This window comes from Salmo salar, chromosome 25 (genome assembly GCF_965601325.2).
Source record: "Salmo salar chromosome 25, fSalSal1, whole genome shotgun sequence".
Lineage (NCBI taxonomy): Eukaryota > Metazoa > Chordata > Actinopteri > Salmoniformes > Salmonidae > Salmo > Salmo salar.
The window spans coordinates 52,142,936-52,160,167 of record NC_138315.1 but is presented as its reverse complement, the minus strand read 5'-3'; the positions used below and the strand labels follow the sequence as shown (position 1 = coordinate 52,160,167).

Below are 17,232 nucleotides of genomic sequence, written 5' to 3'. Positions count from 1 at the left end.
GGGGGTAGGTACTGTAACAGTAGGAGACTAGGTCTTACCGTGGGGGGTTCAGGGCCAGGCCTGTCGTTGGGCCCCTGAGGCTGGGGGTAGGTACTGTAACAGTAGGAGACTAGGTCTTACCGTGGGGGGTTCAGGGCCAGGCCTGTCGTTGGGCCCCTGAGGCTGGGGGTAGGTACTGTAACAGTAGGAGACTAGGTCTTACCGTGGGGGGTTCAGGGCCAGGCCTGTCGTTGGGCTCCTGAGGCTGGGTGGGCTGTAACATCTCCACTAGGGGGCTGAGGGTTGATTCGCTGCTGCTCCTTACAAGCAGAGGAGTGTCTAGAGTAGAGAACACAGACGGTGGGTTAAAGGACACAACACTGACCTTCGTTCATTATGGATCATTTAAAATAATACAAAGCTAGGTCTCATATTCTAGAGTCTGACATTCTAGAGTCTGACATTCTAGAGTCTGACATTCTAGAGTCTGACATTCTAGCCTCACATTCTAGAGTCTGACATTCTAGAGTCTGACATTCTAGAGTCTGACATTCTAGAGTCTGACATTCTAGAGTCTCACATTCTAGAGTCTGACATTCTAGAGTCTCACATTCTAGAGTCTGACATTCTAGAGTCTGACATTCTAGAGTCTGACATTCTAGAGTCTGACATTCTAGTCTGACATTCTAGTCTCACATTCTAGAGTCTGACATTCTAGAGACTCACATTCTAGAGTCTACATTCTAGAGTCTGACATTCTAGAGTCTGACATTCTAGAGTCTGACATTCTAGTCTCACATTCTAGAGACTGACATTCTAGAGTCTGACATTCTAGAGTCTGACATTCTAGTCTGACATTCTAGAGTCTGACATTCTAGAGTCTGACATTCTAGAGTCTGACATTCTAGAGTCTGACATTCTAGAGTCTCACATTCTAGAGTCTCACATTCTAGAGTCTCACATTCTAGAGTCTGACATTCTAGAGTCTGACATTCTAGAGTCTGACATTCTAGAGTCTGACATTCTAGTCTGACATTCTAGTCTCACATTCTAGAGTCTGACATTCTAGAGACTCACATTCTAGAGTCTACATTCTAGAGTCTGACATTCTAGAGTCTGACATTCTAGAGTCTGACATTCTAGTCTCACATTCTAGAGTCTGACATTCTAGAGTCTCACATTCTAGAGTCTGACATTCTAGTCTGACATTCTAGAGTCTGACATTCTAGAGTCTGACATTCTAGAGTCTGACATTCTAGAGTCTGACATTCTAGAGTCTCACATTCTAGAGTCTGACATTCTAGAGTCTGACATTCTAGAGTCTGACATTCTAGAGTCTGACATTCTAGTCTGACATTCTAGTCTCACATTCTAGAGTCTGACATTCTAGAGACTCACATTCTAGAGTCTACATTCTAGAGTCTGACATTCTAGAGTCTGACATTCTAGAGTCTGACATTCTAGTCTCACATTCTAGAGTCTGACATTCTAGAGTCTCACATTCTAGAGTCTGACATTCTAGTCTGACATTCTAGAGTCTGACATTCTAGAGTCTGACATTCTAGACTCTGACATTCTAGAGTCTGACATTCTAGAGTCTGACATTCTAGTCTGACATTCTAGTCTGACATTCTAGAGTCTCACATTCTAGAGTCTGACATTCTAGTCTCACATTCTAGAGTCTGACATTCTAGAGTCTGACATTCTAGAGTCTGACATTCTAGAGTCTGACATTCTAGCGTCTCACATTCTAGAGTCTGACATTCTAGAGTCTGACATTCTAGAGTCTGACATTCTAGAGTCTGACATTCTAGTCTCACATTCTAGAGTCTGACATTCTAGAGTCTCACATTCTAGAGTCTGACATTCTAGAGTCTGACATTCTAGAGTCTGACATTCTAGTCTCACATTCTAGAGTCTGACATTCTAGAGTCTGACATTCTAGAGTCTGACATTCTAGTCTCACATTCTAGAGTCTGACATTCTAGAGTCTGACATTCTAGAGTCTGACATTCTAGAGTCTGACATTCTAGAGTCTGACATTCTAGAGTCTCACATTCTAGAGTCTGACATTCTAGAGTCTCACATTCTAGAGTCTGACATTCTAGTCTGACATTCTAGAGTCTGACATTCTAGTCTGACATTCTAGAGTCTGACATTCTAGAGTCTCACATTCTAGAGTCTGACATTCTAGAGTCTGACATTCTAGAGTCTGAAATTCTAGCGTCTCACATTCTAGAGTCTGACATTCTAGAGTCTCACATTCTAGAGTCTGACATTCTAGAGTCTGACATTCTAGAGTCTGACATTCTAGTCTGACATTCTAGAGTCTGACATTCTAGAGTCTCACATTCTAGAGTCTGACATTCTAGAGTCTGACATTCTAGAGTCTGAATTCTAGTCTCACATTCTAGAGTCTGACATTCTAGAGTCTGACATTCTAGAGTCTGACATTCTAGAGTCTACATTCTAGTCTCACATTCTAGAGTCTGACATTCTAGAGTCTCACATTCTAGAGTCTGACATTCTAGAGTCTGACATTCTAGAGTCTCACATTCTAGAGTCTGACATTCTAGAGTCTCACATTCTAGAGTCTGACATTCTAGTCTGACATTCTAGAGTCTGACATTCTAGTCTGACATTCTAGAGTCTGACATTCTAGAGTCTCACATTCTAGAGTCTGACATTCTAGAGTCTGACATTCTAGAGTCTGACATTCTAGAGTCTCACATTCTAGAGTCTGACATTCTAGAGTCTGACATTCTAGAGTCTGACATTCTAGTCTCACATTCTAGAGTCTGACATTCTAGAGTCTCACATTCTAGAGTCTGACATTCTAGAGTCTGACATTCTAGAGTCTGACATTCTAGAGTCTGACATTCTAGTCTCACATTCTAGAGTCTGACATTCTAGAGTCTGACATTCTAGAGTCTGACATTCTAGTCTCACATTCTAGAGTCTGACATTCTAGAGTCTGACATTCTAGAGTCTGACATTCTAGAGTCTCACATTCTAGAGTCTGACATCTAGAGTCTGACATTCTAGAGTCTGAAATTCTAGCGTCTCACATTCTAGAGTCTGACATTCTAGAGTCTCACATTCTAGAGTCTGACATTCTAGAGTCTCACATTCTAGAGTCTGACATTCTAGAGTCCGACATTCTAGTCTGACATTCTAGAGTCTGACATTCTAGAGTCTCACATTCTAGAGTCTGACATTCTAGAGTCTCACATTCTAGAGTCTTACATTCTAGAGTCTGACATTCTAGAGTCTGACATTCTAGAGTCTGACATTCTAGAGTCTCACATTCTAGAGTCTGACATTCTAGAGTCTCACATTCTAGAGTCTGACATTCTAGAGTCTCACATTCTAGAGTCTCACATTCTAGAGTCTGACATTCTAGTCTGACATTCTAGAGTCTCACATTCTAGAGTCTCACATTCTAGAGTCTGACATTCTAGAGTCTGACATTCTAGAGTCTCACATTGTAGAGCCTCACGTTCTAGAGTCTCACGTTCTAGAGTGTCACGTTCTAGAGTCTCACGTTCTAGAGTCTCACATTCTAGAGTCTGACTATATTCTGTAGATGAAACTGTATGTTTTGCGACTCTAGAGATCACAGTAATAACATGCCATTAAAGGGGTACCTAGGGATTTTGGCAATATACTTCCCCAGAGTCAGATGAACTGGTGGAAACCAATTTAATGTCTCTGTGTCCAGTATGAAGGAAGTTACAGGAAGTCTGTATGTCTCTGTGTTCAGTATGAAGGAAGTTACAGGTAGTCTGTATGTCTCTGTGTCCAGTATGAAGGAAGTTACAGGTAGTCTGTATGTCTCTGTGTCCAGTATGAAGGAAGTTACAGGTAGTTTATATGTCTCTGTGTCCAGTATGAAGGAAGTTACAGGTAGTTTATATGTCTCTGTGTTCAGTATGAAGGAAGTTACAGGTAGTCTGTATGTCTCTGTGTTCAGTATGAAGGAAGTTACAGGTAGTTTATATGTCTCTGTGTCCAGTATGAAGGAAGTTACAGGTAGTCTGTATGTCTCTGTGTCCAGTATGAAGGAAGTTACAGGTAGTTTCGCAAGCCAATACGAACTAGCTTAGCGCAATGACTGAAAGTTTTGGGGATCAGCTAGCATGCTAGAAACAGGGTCAGGCTCAACACTGAATTGAGTTGTGAATCAATTATTGAAATGGCCATAACCCACAGGAATTTAAATTAAAGTAAGTAGAATTGAATACAATGAAATTCATTTATATTGAAATGGGCATTGCCTCCATACACAAGAACTGTATACATTGTTAGCAATAACATGTTTAAAAAGGTCCAATGCAACAACAAAAAAATCTATCTCAATATCACATCCTTTCTGGGAAACAATTAAGTACCTTACTGTGATGGTTTTCAATTAAGTACCTTACTGTGATGGTTTTCAATTAAGTACCTTACTGTGATGGTTTTCAATTAAGTACCTTACTGTGATGGTTTTCAATTAAGTACCTTACTGTGATGGTTTTCAATTAAGTACCTTATTGTGATGGTTTTCAATTAAGTACCTTACTGTGATGGTTTTCAATTAAGTACCTTACTGTGATGGTTTTCAATTAAGTACCTTATTGTGATGGTTTTCAATTAAGTACCTTACTGTGATGGTTTTCAATTAAGTACCTTACTGTGATGGTTTTCAATTAAGTACCTTACTGTGATTGTTTTCAATTAAAAGGTTAAAAACATTTTTTTTTTTTTAACTAGCTTCTTTGTAAAGAGCAATTTCTCAAGCAAGAACTTTGCTATGAGAAAACTGAAAATGAGCTGTTATTGGCAGAGAGGTTTGGAAGTATCTTTCTTATTGGTCTATTAGAAATTGTACCGCCTGGTGATGTCACCAGGCAGACAAAAACTCCACCCCTCTAACCACTAGGCTACCTGCCTCTCTAACCACTAGGCTACCTGCCTCTCTAACCACCAGGCTACCTGCCTCCTCTAACCACTAGGCTACCTGCCTCTCTAACCACCAGGCTACCTGCCTCCTCTAACCACTAGGCTACCTGCCTCCTCTAACCACTAGGCTACCTGCCTCCTCTAACCACTAGGCTACCTGCCTCTCTAACCACTAGGCTACCTGCCTCTCTAACCACTAGGCTACCTGCCTCCTCTAACCACTAGGCTACCTGCCTCCTCTAACCACTAGGCTACCTGCCTCCTCTAACCACTAGGCTACCTGCCTCTCTAACCACTAGGCTACCTGCCTCCTCTAACCACTAGTCTACCTGCCCCTCTAACCACTAGGCTACCTGCCTCCTCTAACCACTAGGCTACCTGCCCCTCTAACCACTAGGCTACCTGCCTCTCTAACCACTAGGCTACCTGCCCCTCTAACCACTAGGCTACCTGCCTCCTCTAACCACTAGGCTACCTGCCTCTCTAACCACTAGGCTACCTGCCCCTCTAACCACTAGGCTACCTGCCTCCTCTAACCACTAGGCTACCTGCCTCCTCTAACCACTAGGCTACCTGCCCCTCTAACCACTAGGCTACCTGCCCCTCTAACCACTAGGCTACCTGCCCCTCTAACCACTAGGCTACCTGCCCCTCTAACCACTAGGCTACCTGCCTCTCTAACCACTAGGCTACCTGCCTCCTCTAACCACTAGCCTACCTGCCTCCTCTAACCACTAAGCTACCTGCCTCCTCTAACCACTAGGCTACCTGCCTCCTCTAACCACTAGGATACCTGCCGCCCCTCTAACCACTAGGCTACCTGTCTCCTCTAACCACTAGGCTACCTGCCTCCTCTACACTCTAACCACTAGGCTACCTGCCTCCTCTAACCACTAGGCTACCTGCCACCTCTAACCACTAGGCTACCTGCCTCCTCTAACCACTAGGCTACCTGCCTCTCTAACCACTAGGCTACCTGCCTCCTCTAACCACTAGGCTACCTGCCTCTCTAACCACTAGGCTACCTGCCCCTCTAACCACTAGGCTACCTGCCCCTCTAACCACTAGGCTACCTGCCCCTCTAACCACAAGGCTACCTGCCTCCTCTAACCACTAGGCTACCTGCCTCTCTAACCACTAGGCTACCTGCCTCCTCTAACCACTAGGCTACCTGCCTCTCTAACCACTAGGCTACCTGCCCCTCTAACCACTAGGCTACCTGCCTCTCTAACCACTAGGCTACCTGCCTCCTCTAACCACTAGGCTACCTGCCGCCCCTACACTCTAACCACTAGGCTACCTGCCGCCCCTACACTCTAACCACTAGGCTACCTGCCGCCCCTCCACTCTAACCACTAGGCTACCCTGCCTCTCTAACCACTAGGCTACCTGCCCCTCTAACAACTAGGCTACCTGCCGCCCCTCTAACCACTAGGCTACCTGCCCCTCTAACCACTGGGCTACCTGCCCCTCTAACCACTGGGCTACCTGCCTCCTCTAACCACTAGGCTACCTGCCCCTCTAACCACTAGGCTACCTGCCTCCTCTAACCACTAGGCTACCTGCCGCCCCTCTAACCACTAGGCTACCTGCCCCTCTAACCACTAGGCTACCTGCCTCTCTAACCACTAGGCTACCTGCCTCTCTAACCACTAGGCTACCTGCCCCTCTAATCACTAGGCTACCTGCCTCTCTAACCACTAGGCTACCTGCCTCTCTAACCACTAGGCTACCTGCCTCTCTAACCACTAGGCTACCTGCCCCTCTAATCACTAGGCTACCTGCCTCTCTAACCACTAGGCTACCTGCCTCTCTAACCACTAGACTACCTGCCTCCTCTAACCACTAGGCTACCTGCCCCTCTAACCACTAGACTACCTGCCTCCTCTAACCACTAGGCTACCTGCCCCCTCTAACCACTAGGCTACCTGCCTCCTCTAACCACTAGGCTACCTGCCTCCTCTAACCACTAGGCTACCTGCCTCCTCTAACCACTAGGCTACCTGCCTCCTCTAACCACTAGGCTACCTGCCGCCCCTCTAACCACTAGGCTACATGCCCCTCTAACCACTAGGCTACCTGCCCCTCTAACCACTAGGCTACCTGCCCCTCTAACCACTAGGCTACCTGCCTCCTCTAACCACTAGGCTACCTGCCTCTCTAACCACTAGGCTACCTGCCTCCTCTAACCACTAGGCTACCTGCTTCCTCTAACCACTAGGCTACATGCCGCCCCTCTAACCACTAGGCTACATGCCTCTCTAACCACTAGGCTACCTGCCTCTCTAACCACTAGGCTACCTGCCTCCTCTAACCACTAGGCTACCTGCCTCCTTTCTAACCACTAGGTTACCTGCCTCCTCTAACCACTAGGCTACCTGCCTCCTTTCTAACCACTAGGCTACCTGCCTCCTCTAACCACTAGGCTACCTGCCTCCTCTCTAACCACTAGGCTACCTGCCTTCTCTCTAACCACTAGGCTACCTGCCTCCTCTAACCACTAGGCTACCTGCCTCCTCTCTAACCACTAGGCTACCTGCCTTCTCTCTAACCACTAGGCTACCTGCCGCCCCTCTAACCACTAGGCTACCTGCCTTCTCTCTAACCACTAGGCTCCATTTTAGAATGAGGCTGTAACGTAACAAAATGTGGAAAAAGTCAAGGGGTCTGAATACTTTCCGAATGCATTGTAAATTCCACCCCACTGCCTTGGAGCAGCTAGCAAACATTAAAGACCAGCTCCAGCATCACTGTCCACTACCCATATCAGGAGCTTGACATGGGATAGGGGACAGTATTTGCATGGCCGGATAAAAAACGTACCCGATTTAATCTGGTTACTACTACTGCCCAGTAACTAGAATATGCATATAATTAGTATATTTGGATAGAAAACACTCTAAAGTTTCTAAAACTGTTTGAATGGTGTCTGTGAGTATAACAGAACTCATATGGCAGTCAAAACCCTGAGACAAATCCTAACAGGAAATGGAAATCTGATTTGTGGAATCACCTTCAACACTTTGCCTATGATACACACCGTGAGTTAGGATTCATTGAGCACTTCCTAAGGCTTCCACTAGATGTTGACAGTCTTTACAAAGTGGTTTGAGTCTTCTCCGGTAAAAACTGACCGAAAGAGAGGCTTGGAAGGTTGGTCATAGGGGGAGGGCCATTACTACTATGACGCGGGCGCCCATGGGTACCCCTTCGTTCTGAAACGTTTAGTAAGACGATGCAATCGTCCGCCTTGAATATTATTGAAGCTCTGGTTGAAAAAGGCCCTAAAGATTTATGTTATACAACGTTTGAACGAACGTAAATATATATTTTTTGCACATTCGTGACGACAAGTCCGGCGCGCTACAGTACATTATGAGTAGCCTTCGGAACGCGCTAACAAGAAGGAGCTATTGGGACATAAATTATTAACTTTTTCGAACAAAACTACATTTGTTGTGGACCTGGGATTCCTGGAAGTGCCTTCTGATGAAGATAATCAAAGGTAAGGGAATATTTAAAATAGTATATTTGATTTTAGATGGTTCCAAGATGGCGCTAACCTGTATCGCCTAGCCTATTTTTCTGATCATAGCACCTCGTTTATTGCAAAGTGTGATTTCCCAGTAAAGTTATTTTTAAATCTGGCAATGCGGTTGCATTCACGAGATGTTAATCTATAATTCTTTGAATGACAATATTACATTTTAACAATGTTTTCGAATAGTAATTTTGTAAATTGTAGCGCTAATTCACCGGAAGCATTTGAGGGAAAATATTTTCTTAACATCACGCGCCGATGTAAAATGCTGTTTTTATATATAAATATGAACTTTATCGAACAGAAAATGCATGTATTGTGTAACATGATGTCCTAGGAGTGTCATCTGATGAAGATTGTCAAAGGTTAGTGCTGCATTTAGCTGTGTTTTGGGTATTTGTGATGCTTGCTAGTTGCTTTGAAAATGGCAGTGTGATTTTTTTTGGCAGGGTACTCTCCTAACATAATCTAATGTTTTGCTTTCGCTGTAAAGCCTTTTTGAAATCGGACAACGTGGTTCGATTCAGGAGAGGTGTATCTATAAAATGGTGTAAAATAGTCATATGTTTGAGAAATTGAAGTTATAGCATTTATGAGGTTTTGTATTTCGCGCGACGCAAGCGTCCCACGTTCCCAGACAGGTTAATAACCAGCATCACTGCCCACTACCCATATCAGGAGCTTCACGTTTAACAACCAGCATCACTGTCCAGTACCCATATCAGAAGCTTTACATTTAAAACCAAAGTTCTGCTCCAATTGACTCCTTGTGCCGGCCTAATAAATTGTAATAAAGCCTAGTTTTACATTGTGCAGGTGAGTTCAGCTGAGCAGCACAGTAACACTGCATCAGCCTCTAACAAGGCTTGAAAAGGGCTCTGAAAGTACACAATTCCACAGGGGGTGAAAAATGTGCCAACGGTGGAGAAAGTTTAAAACCATATGGTACTCATCATCTCTGCTGCGGACAGAGAGGGGGAGAAATGCAGAGAGAGAGAGAGAGAGAGAGAGAGAGAGAGAGAGAGAGAGAGGAGAGAGAGAGGGAAAGAGAGAGAGAGAGAAACGAATGAATCCAGCAGTGTGAAGACAGACTGAGAAAGTGAGGTCACATTTCCCAGTGTGCATTGAGAAGTGTTGTCATAAAATCAATCAGCACCTTTCTTTGCATCTCCACTTCAGTAACTTTCTCAAGTAGGAAGTAAAGAGAATAAAAATACATTTCTCAACTCCTTCAAGCCTCTCTCACCTTCTCAAAACGGGTCTGAGGGGAGGGAGATTGAGCCCTGTGTCTATGAACTAATCAGAGGTATGTGTGAATGGGGACGGGGGAGAAATCAGACCAGGAGAATAGCCTAATCAATGTGATTAACACCAGTTCGTAGAATCAGAGAATTAATGGTACCATTTCATGCTAATGCTACCAAAGCTTCAGCTACCGTAATCAAATATTTAAAACTGTGAGTGACACCATTATTCTTTCACAAGGCTTTCTAAAACGATCTAATCTACCATTCCAACTCATCAGTGATTAGTCTAGTTTGGTTATGAGAGAGAGAGAGAGAGAGAGAGAGAGAGAGAGAGAGAGAGAGAGAGAGAGAGAGAGAGAGAGAGAGAGAGAGAGAGAGAGAGAGAGAGAGAGAAAGAGTGCGATCGAGGGACTACAGACCCACAGTTATAAATGAAGACACCACCTTTCAGAGAGGTACTACAGACCCCACAGTTATAAATGAAGACACCACCTTTCAGAGAGGTACTACAGACCCCACAGTTATAAATGAAGACACCACCTTTCAGAGAGGTACTACAGACCCAACAGTTATAAATGAAGACACCACCTTTCAGAGAGGTACTACAGACCCCACAGTTATAAATGAAGACACCACCTTTCAGAGAGGTACTACAGACCCCACAGTTATAAATGAAGACACCACCTTTCAGAGAGGAACTACAGACCCCACAGTTATAAATGAAGACACCACCTTTCAGAGAGGAACTACAGACCCCAGCAGTTATAAATGAAGACACCACCTTTCAGAGAGGAACTACAGACCCACAGACAGTTATAAATGAAGACACCACCTTTCAGAGAGGTACTACAGACCCCACAGTTATAAATGAAGACACCACCTTTCAGAGAGGTACTACAGACCCCACAGTTATAAATGAAGACACCACCTTTCAGAGAGGAACTACAGACCCCACAGTTATAAATGAAGACACCACCTTTCAGAGAGGTACTACAGACCCCACAGACAGTTATAAATGAAGACACCACCTTTCAGAGAGGTACTACAGACCCCACAGTTATAAATGAAGACACCACCTTTCAGAGAGGTACTACAGACCCACAGTTATAAATGAAGACACCACCTTTCAGAGAGGTACTACAGACCCCACAGTTATAAATGAAGACACCACCTTTCAGAGAGGAACTACAGACCCACAGACAGTTATAAATGAAGACACCACCTTTCAGAGAGGTACTACAGACCCACAGTTATAAATGAAGACACCACCTTTCAGAGAGGTACTACAGACCCCACAGTTATAAATGAAGACACCACCTTTCAGAGAGGAACTACAGACCCCACAGTTATAAATGAAGACACCACCTTTCAGAGAGGAACTACAGACCCCACAGTTATAAATGAAGACACCACCTTTCAGAGAGGAACTACAGACCCCACAGTTATAAATGAAGACACCACCTTTCAGAGAGGAACTACAGACCCACAGACAGTTATAAATGAAGACACCACCTTTCAGAGAGGTACTACAGACCCACAGACAGTTATAAATGAAGACACCACCTTTCAGAGAGGTACTACAGACCCCACAGTTATAAATGAAGACACCACCTTTCAGAGAGGAACTACAGACCCACAGTTATAAATGAAGACACCACCTTTCAGAGAGGTACTACAGACCCACAGACAGTTATAAATGAAGACACCACCTTTCAGAGAGGAACTACAGACCCCACAGACAGTTATAAATGAAGACACCACCTTTCAGAGAGGTACTACAGACCCCACAGTTATAAATGAAGACACCACCTTTCAGAGAGGTACTACAGACCCACAGACAGTTATAAATGAAGACACCACCTTTCAGAGAGGAACTACAGACCCCACAGTTATAAATGAAGACACCACCTTTCAGAGAGGAACTACAGACCCCACAGTTATAAATGAAGACACCACCTTTCAGAGAGGAACTACAGACCCCACAGTTATAAATGAAGACACCACCTTTCAGAGAGGAACTACAGACCCACAGACAGTTATAAATGAAGACACCACCTTTCAGAGAGGTACTACAGACCCCACAGTTATAAATGAAGACACCACCTTTCAGAGAGGAACTACAGACCCCACAGTTATAAATGAAGACACCACCTTTCAGAGAGGTACTACAGACCCCACAGACAGTTATAAATGAAGACACCACCTTTCAGAGAGGTACTACAGACCCCACAGTTATAAATGAAGACACCACCTTTCAGAGAGGACTACGCCCCGTATAAATGAAGACACCACCTTTCAGAGAGGTACTACAGACCCACAGACAGTTATAAATGAAGACACCACCTTTCAGAGAGGAACTACAGACCCCACAGTTATAAATGAAGACACCACCTTTCAGAGAGGAACTACAGACCCCACAGTTATAAATGAAGACACCACCTTTCAGAGAGGTACTACAGACCCCACAGTTATAAATGAAGACACCACCTTTCAGAGAGGAACTACAGACCCCACAGTTATAAATGAAGACACCACCTTTCAGAGAGGAACTACAGACCCCACAGTTATAAATGAAGACACCACCTTTCAGAGAGGAACTACAGACCCCACAGTTATAAATGAAGACACCACCTTTCAGAGAGGAACTACAGACCCCACAGTTATAAATGAAGACACCACCTTTCAGAGAGGAACTACAGACCCCACAGTTATAAATGAAGACACCACCTTTCAGAGAGGTACTACAGACCCCACAGTTATAAATGAAGACACCACCTTTCAGAGAGGAACTACAGACCCCACAGTTATAAATGAAGACACCACCTTTCAGAGAGGAACTACAGACCCCACAGTTATAAATGAAGACACCACCTTTCAGAGAGGAACTACAGACCCACAGACAGTTATAAATGAAGACACCACCTTTCAGAGAGGAACTACAGACCCACAGACAGTTATAAATGAAGACACCACCTTTCAGAGAGGAACTACAGACCCACAGTTATAAATGAAGACACCACCTTTCAGAGAGGAACTACAGACCCCACAGTTATAAATGAAGACACCACCTTTCAGAGAGGTACTACAGACCCCACAGTTATAAATGAAGACACCACCTTTCAGAGAGGAACTACAGACCCCACAGTTATAAATGAAGACACCACCTTTCAGAGAGGAACTACAGACCCACAGACAGTTATAAATGAAGACACCACCTTTCAGAGAGGAACTACAGACCCCACAGTTATAAATGAAGACACCACCTTTCAGAGAGGAACTACAGACCCCACAGTTATAAATGAAGACACCACCTTTCAGAGAGGAACTACAGACCCCACAGTTATAAATGAAGACACCACCTTTCAGAGAGGAACTACAGACCCCACAGACAGTTATAAATGAAGACACCACCTTTCAGAGAGGTACTACAGACCCACAGACAGTTATAAATGAAGACACCACCTTTCAGAGAGGTACTACAGACCCCACAGTTATAAATGAAGACACCACCTTTCAGAGAGGTACTACAGACCCCACAGTTATAAATGAAGACACCACCTTTCAGAGAGGAACTACAGACCCCACAGTTATAAATGAAGACACCACCTTTCAGAGAGGTACTACAGACCCCACAGTTATAAATGAAGACACCACCTTTCAGAGAGGAACTACAGACCCCACAGTTATAAATGAAGACACCACCTTTCAGAGAGGAACTACAGACCCACAGACAGTTATAAATGAAGACACCACCTTTCAGAGAGGAACTACAGACCCACAGACAGTTATAAATGAAGACACCACCTTTCAGAGAGGAACTACAGACCCCACAGTTATAAATGAAGACACCACCTTTCAGAGAGGAACTACAGACCCACAGACAGTTATAAATGAAGACACCACCTTTCAGAGAGGAACTACAGACCCCACAGTTATAAATGAAGACACCACCTTTCAGAGAGGAACTACAGACCCCACAGACAGTTATAAATGAAGACACCACCTTTCAGAGAGGAACTACAGACCCCACAGTTATAAATGAAGACACCACCTTTCAGAGAGGTACTACAGACCCCACAGTTATAAATGAAGACACCACCTTTCAGAGAGGAACTACAGACCCCACAGTTATAAATGAAGACACCACCTTTCAGAGAGGAACTACAGACCCCACAGTTATAAATGAAGACACCACCTTTCAGAGAGGAACTACAGACCCCACAGTTATAAATGAAGACACCACCTTTCAGAGAGGAACTACAGACCCACAGTTATAAATGAAGACACCACCTTTCAGAGAGGAACTACAGACCCACAGACAGTTATAAATGAAGACACCACCTTTCAGAGAGGAACTACAGACCCCACAGTTATAAATGAAGACACCACCTTTCAGAGAGGAACTACAGACCCACAGACAGTTATAAATGAAGACACCACCTTTCAGAGAGGAACTACAGACCCCACAGTTATAAATGAAGACACCACCTTTCAGAGAGGAACTACAGACCCCACAGTTATAAATGAAGACACCACCTTTCAGAGAGGAACTACAGACCCACAGACAGTTATAAATGAAGACACCACCTTTCAGAGAGGAACTACAGACCCCACAGTTATAAATGAAGACACCACCTTTCAGAGAGGAACTACAGACCCCACAGTTATAAATGAAGACACCACCTTTCAGAGAGGAACTACAGACCCCACAGTTATAAATGAAGACACCACCTTTCAGAGAGGTACTACAGACCCCACAGTTATAAATGAAGACACCACCTTTCAGAGAGGAACTACAGACCCACAGACAGTTATAAATGAAGACACCACCTTTCAGAGAGGAACTACAGACCCCACAGTTATAAATGAAGACACCACCTTTCAGAGAGGAACTACAGACCCCACAGTTATAAATGAAGACACCACCTTTCAGAGAGGAACTACAGACCCCACAGTTATAAATGAAGACACCACCTTTCAGAGAGGAACTACAGACCCACAGACAGTTATAAATGAAGACACCACCTTTCAGAGAGGAACTACAGACCCCACAGTTATAAATGAAGACACCACCTTTCAGAGAGGAACTACAGACCCCACAGTTATAAATGAAGACACCACCTTTCAGAGAGGAACTACAGACCCACAGACAGTTATAAATGAAGACACCACCTTTCAGAGAGGAACTACAGACCCACAGACAGTTATAAATGAAGACACCACCTTTCAGAGAGGTACTACAGACCCACAGACAGTTATAAATGAAGACACCACCTTTCAGAGAGGAACTACAGACCCCACAGTTATAAATGAAGACACCACCTTTCAGAGAGGAACTACAGACCCCACAGTTATAAATGAAGACACCACCTTTCAGAGAGGAACTACAGACCCACAGCAGTTATAAATGAAGACACCACCTTTCAGAGAGGAACTACAGACCCCACAGTTATAAATGAAGACACCACCTTTCAGAGAGGTACTACAGACCCCACAGTTATAAATGAAGACACCACCTTTCAGAGAGGAACTACAGACCCACAGACAGTTATAAATGAAGACACCACCTTTCAGAGAGGTACTACAGACCCCAGACAGTTATAAATGAAGACACCACCTTTCAGAGAGGAACTACAGACCCCACAGTTATAAATGAAGACACCACCTTTCAGAGAGGAACTACAGACCCCACAGTTATAAATGAAGACACCACCTTTCAGAGAGGTACTACAGACCCCACAGTTATAAATGAAGACACCACCTTTCAGAGAGGAACTACAGACCCACAGACAGTTATAAATGAAGACACCACCTTTCAGAGAGGTACTACAGACCCCACAGTTATAAATGAAGACACCACCTTTCAGAGAGGAACTACAGACCCCACAGTTATAAATGAAGACACCACCTTTCAGAGAGGTACTACAGACCCCACAGTTATAAATGAAGACACCACCTTTCAGAGAGGTACTACAGACCCCACAGTTATAAATGAAGACACCACCTTTCAGAGAGGTACTACAGACCCCACAGTTATAAATGAAGACACCACCTTTCAGAGAGGAACTACAGACCCCACAGTTATAAATGAAGACACCACCTTTCAGAGAGGTACTACAGACCCCACAGTTATAAATGAAGACACCACCTTTCAGAGAGGTACTACAGACCCCACAGTTATAAATGAAGACACCACCTTTCAGAGAGGAACTACAGACCCCACAGTTATAAATGAAGACACCACCTTTCAGAGAGGAACTACAGACCCCACAGTTATAAATGAAGACACCACCTTTCAGAGAGGTACTACAGACCCCACAGTTATAAATGAAGACACCACCTTTCAGAGAGGTACTACAGACCCCACAGTTATAAATGAAGACACCACCTTTCAGAGAGGTACTACAGACCCCACAGTTATAAATGAAGACACCACCTTTCAGAGAGGAACTACAGACCCCACAGTTATAAATGAAGACACCACCTTTCAGAGAGGTACTACAGACCCCACAGTTATAAATGAAGACACCACCTTTCAGAGAGGAACTACAGACCCCACAGTTATAAATGAAGACACCACCTTTCAGAGAGGTACTACAGACCCACAGTTATAAATGAAGACACCACCTTTCAGAGAGGAACTACAGACCCCACAGTTATAAATGAAGACACCACCTTTCAGAGAGGTACTACAGACCCCACAGTTATAAATGAAGACACCACCTTTCAGAGAGGAACTACAGACCCCACAGTTATAAATGAAGACACCACCTTTCAGAGAGGTACTACAGACCCCACAGTTATAAATGAAGACACCACCTTTCAGAGAGGAACTACAGACCCACAGACAGTTATAAATGAAGACACCACCTTTCAGAGAGGAACTACAGACCCCACAGTTATAAATGAAGACACCACCTTTCAGAGAGGAACTACAGACCCCACAGTTATAAATGAAGACACCACCTTTCAGAGAGGAACTACAGACCCACAGACAGTTATAAATGAAGACACCACCTTTCAGAGAGGTACTACAGACCCCACAGTTATAAATGAAGACACCACCTTTCAGAGAGGAACTACAGACCCCACAGACAGTTATAAATGAAGACACCACCTTTCAGAGAGGTACTACAGACCCCACAGTTATAAATGAAGACACCACCTTTCAGAGAGGAACTACAGACCCCACAGTTATAAATGAAGACACCACCTTTCAGAGAGGAACTACAGACCCCACAGTTATAAATGAAGACACCACCTTTCAGAGAGGAACTACAGACCCCACAGTTATAAATGAAGACACCACCTTTCAGAGAGGAACTACAGACCCCACAGTTATAAATGAAGACACCACCTTTCAGAGAGGTACTACAGACCCCACAGTTATAAATGAAGACACCACCTTTCAGAGAGGAACTACAGACCCACAGACAGTTATAAATGAAGACACCACCTTTCAGAGAGGAACTACAGACCCACAGTTATAAATGAAGACACCACCTTTCAGAGAGGAACTAC

General features: G+C 44.1%; 1 protein-coding gene across 4 annotated transcripts in view; it reads right to left on the bottom strand.

The window, feature by feature from the left end:
• pard3bb (par-3 family cell polarity regulator beta b) overlaps positions 1–17,232 on the bottom strand; it is a 563,164-nt gene that overhangs the window by 406,532 nt on the left and 139,400 nt on the right. For all 4 annotated transcript variants that reach the window (XM_082969211.1, XM_082969213.1, XM_082969212.1 and 1 more), the window contains one exon: positions 203–318. In XM_082969211.1, coding sequence (XP_082825337.1) covers positions 203–318 — 116 coding nt within the window. The remainder of the gene's footprint in view (positions 1–202; positions 319–17,232) is intronic.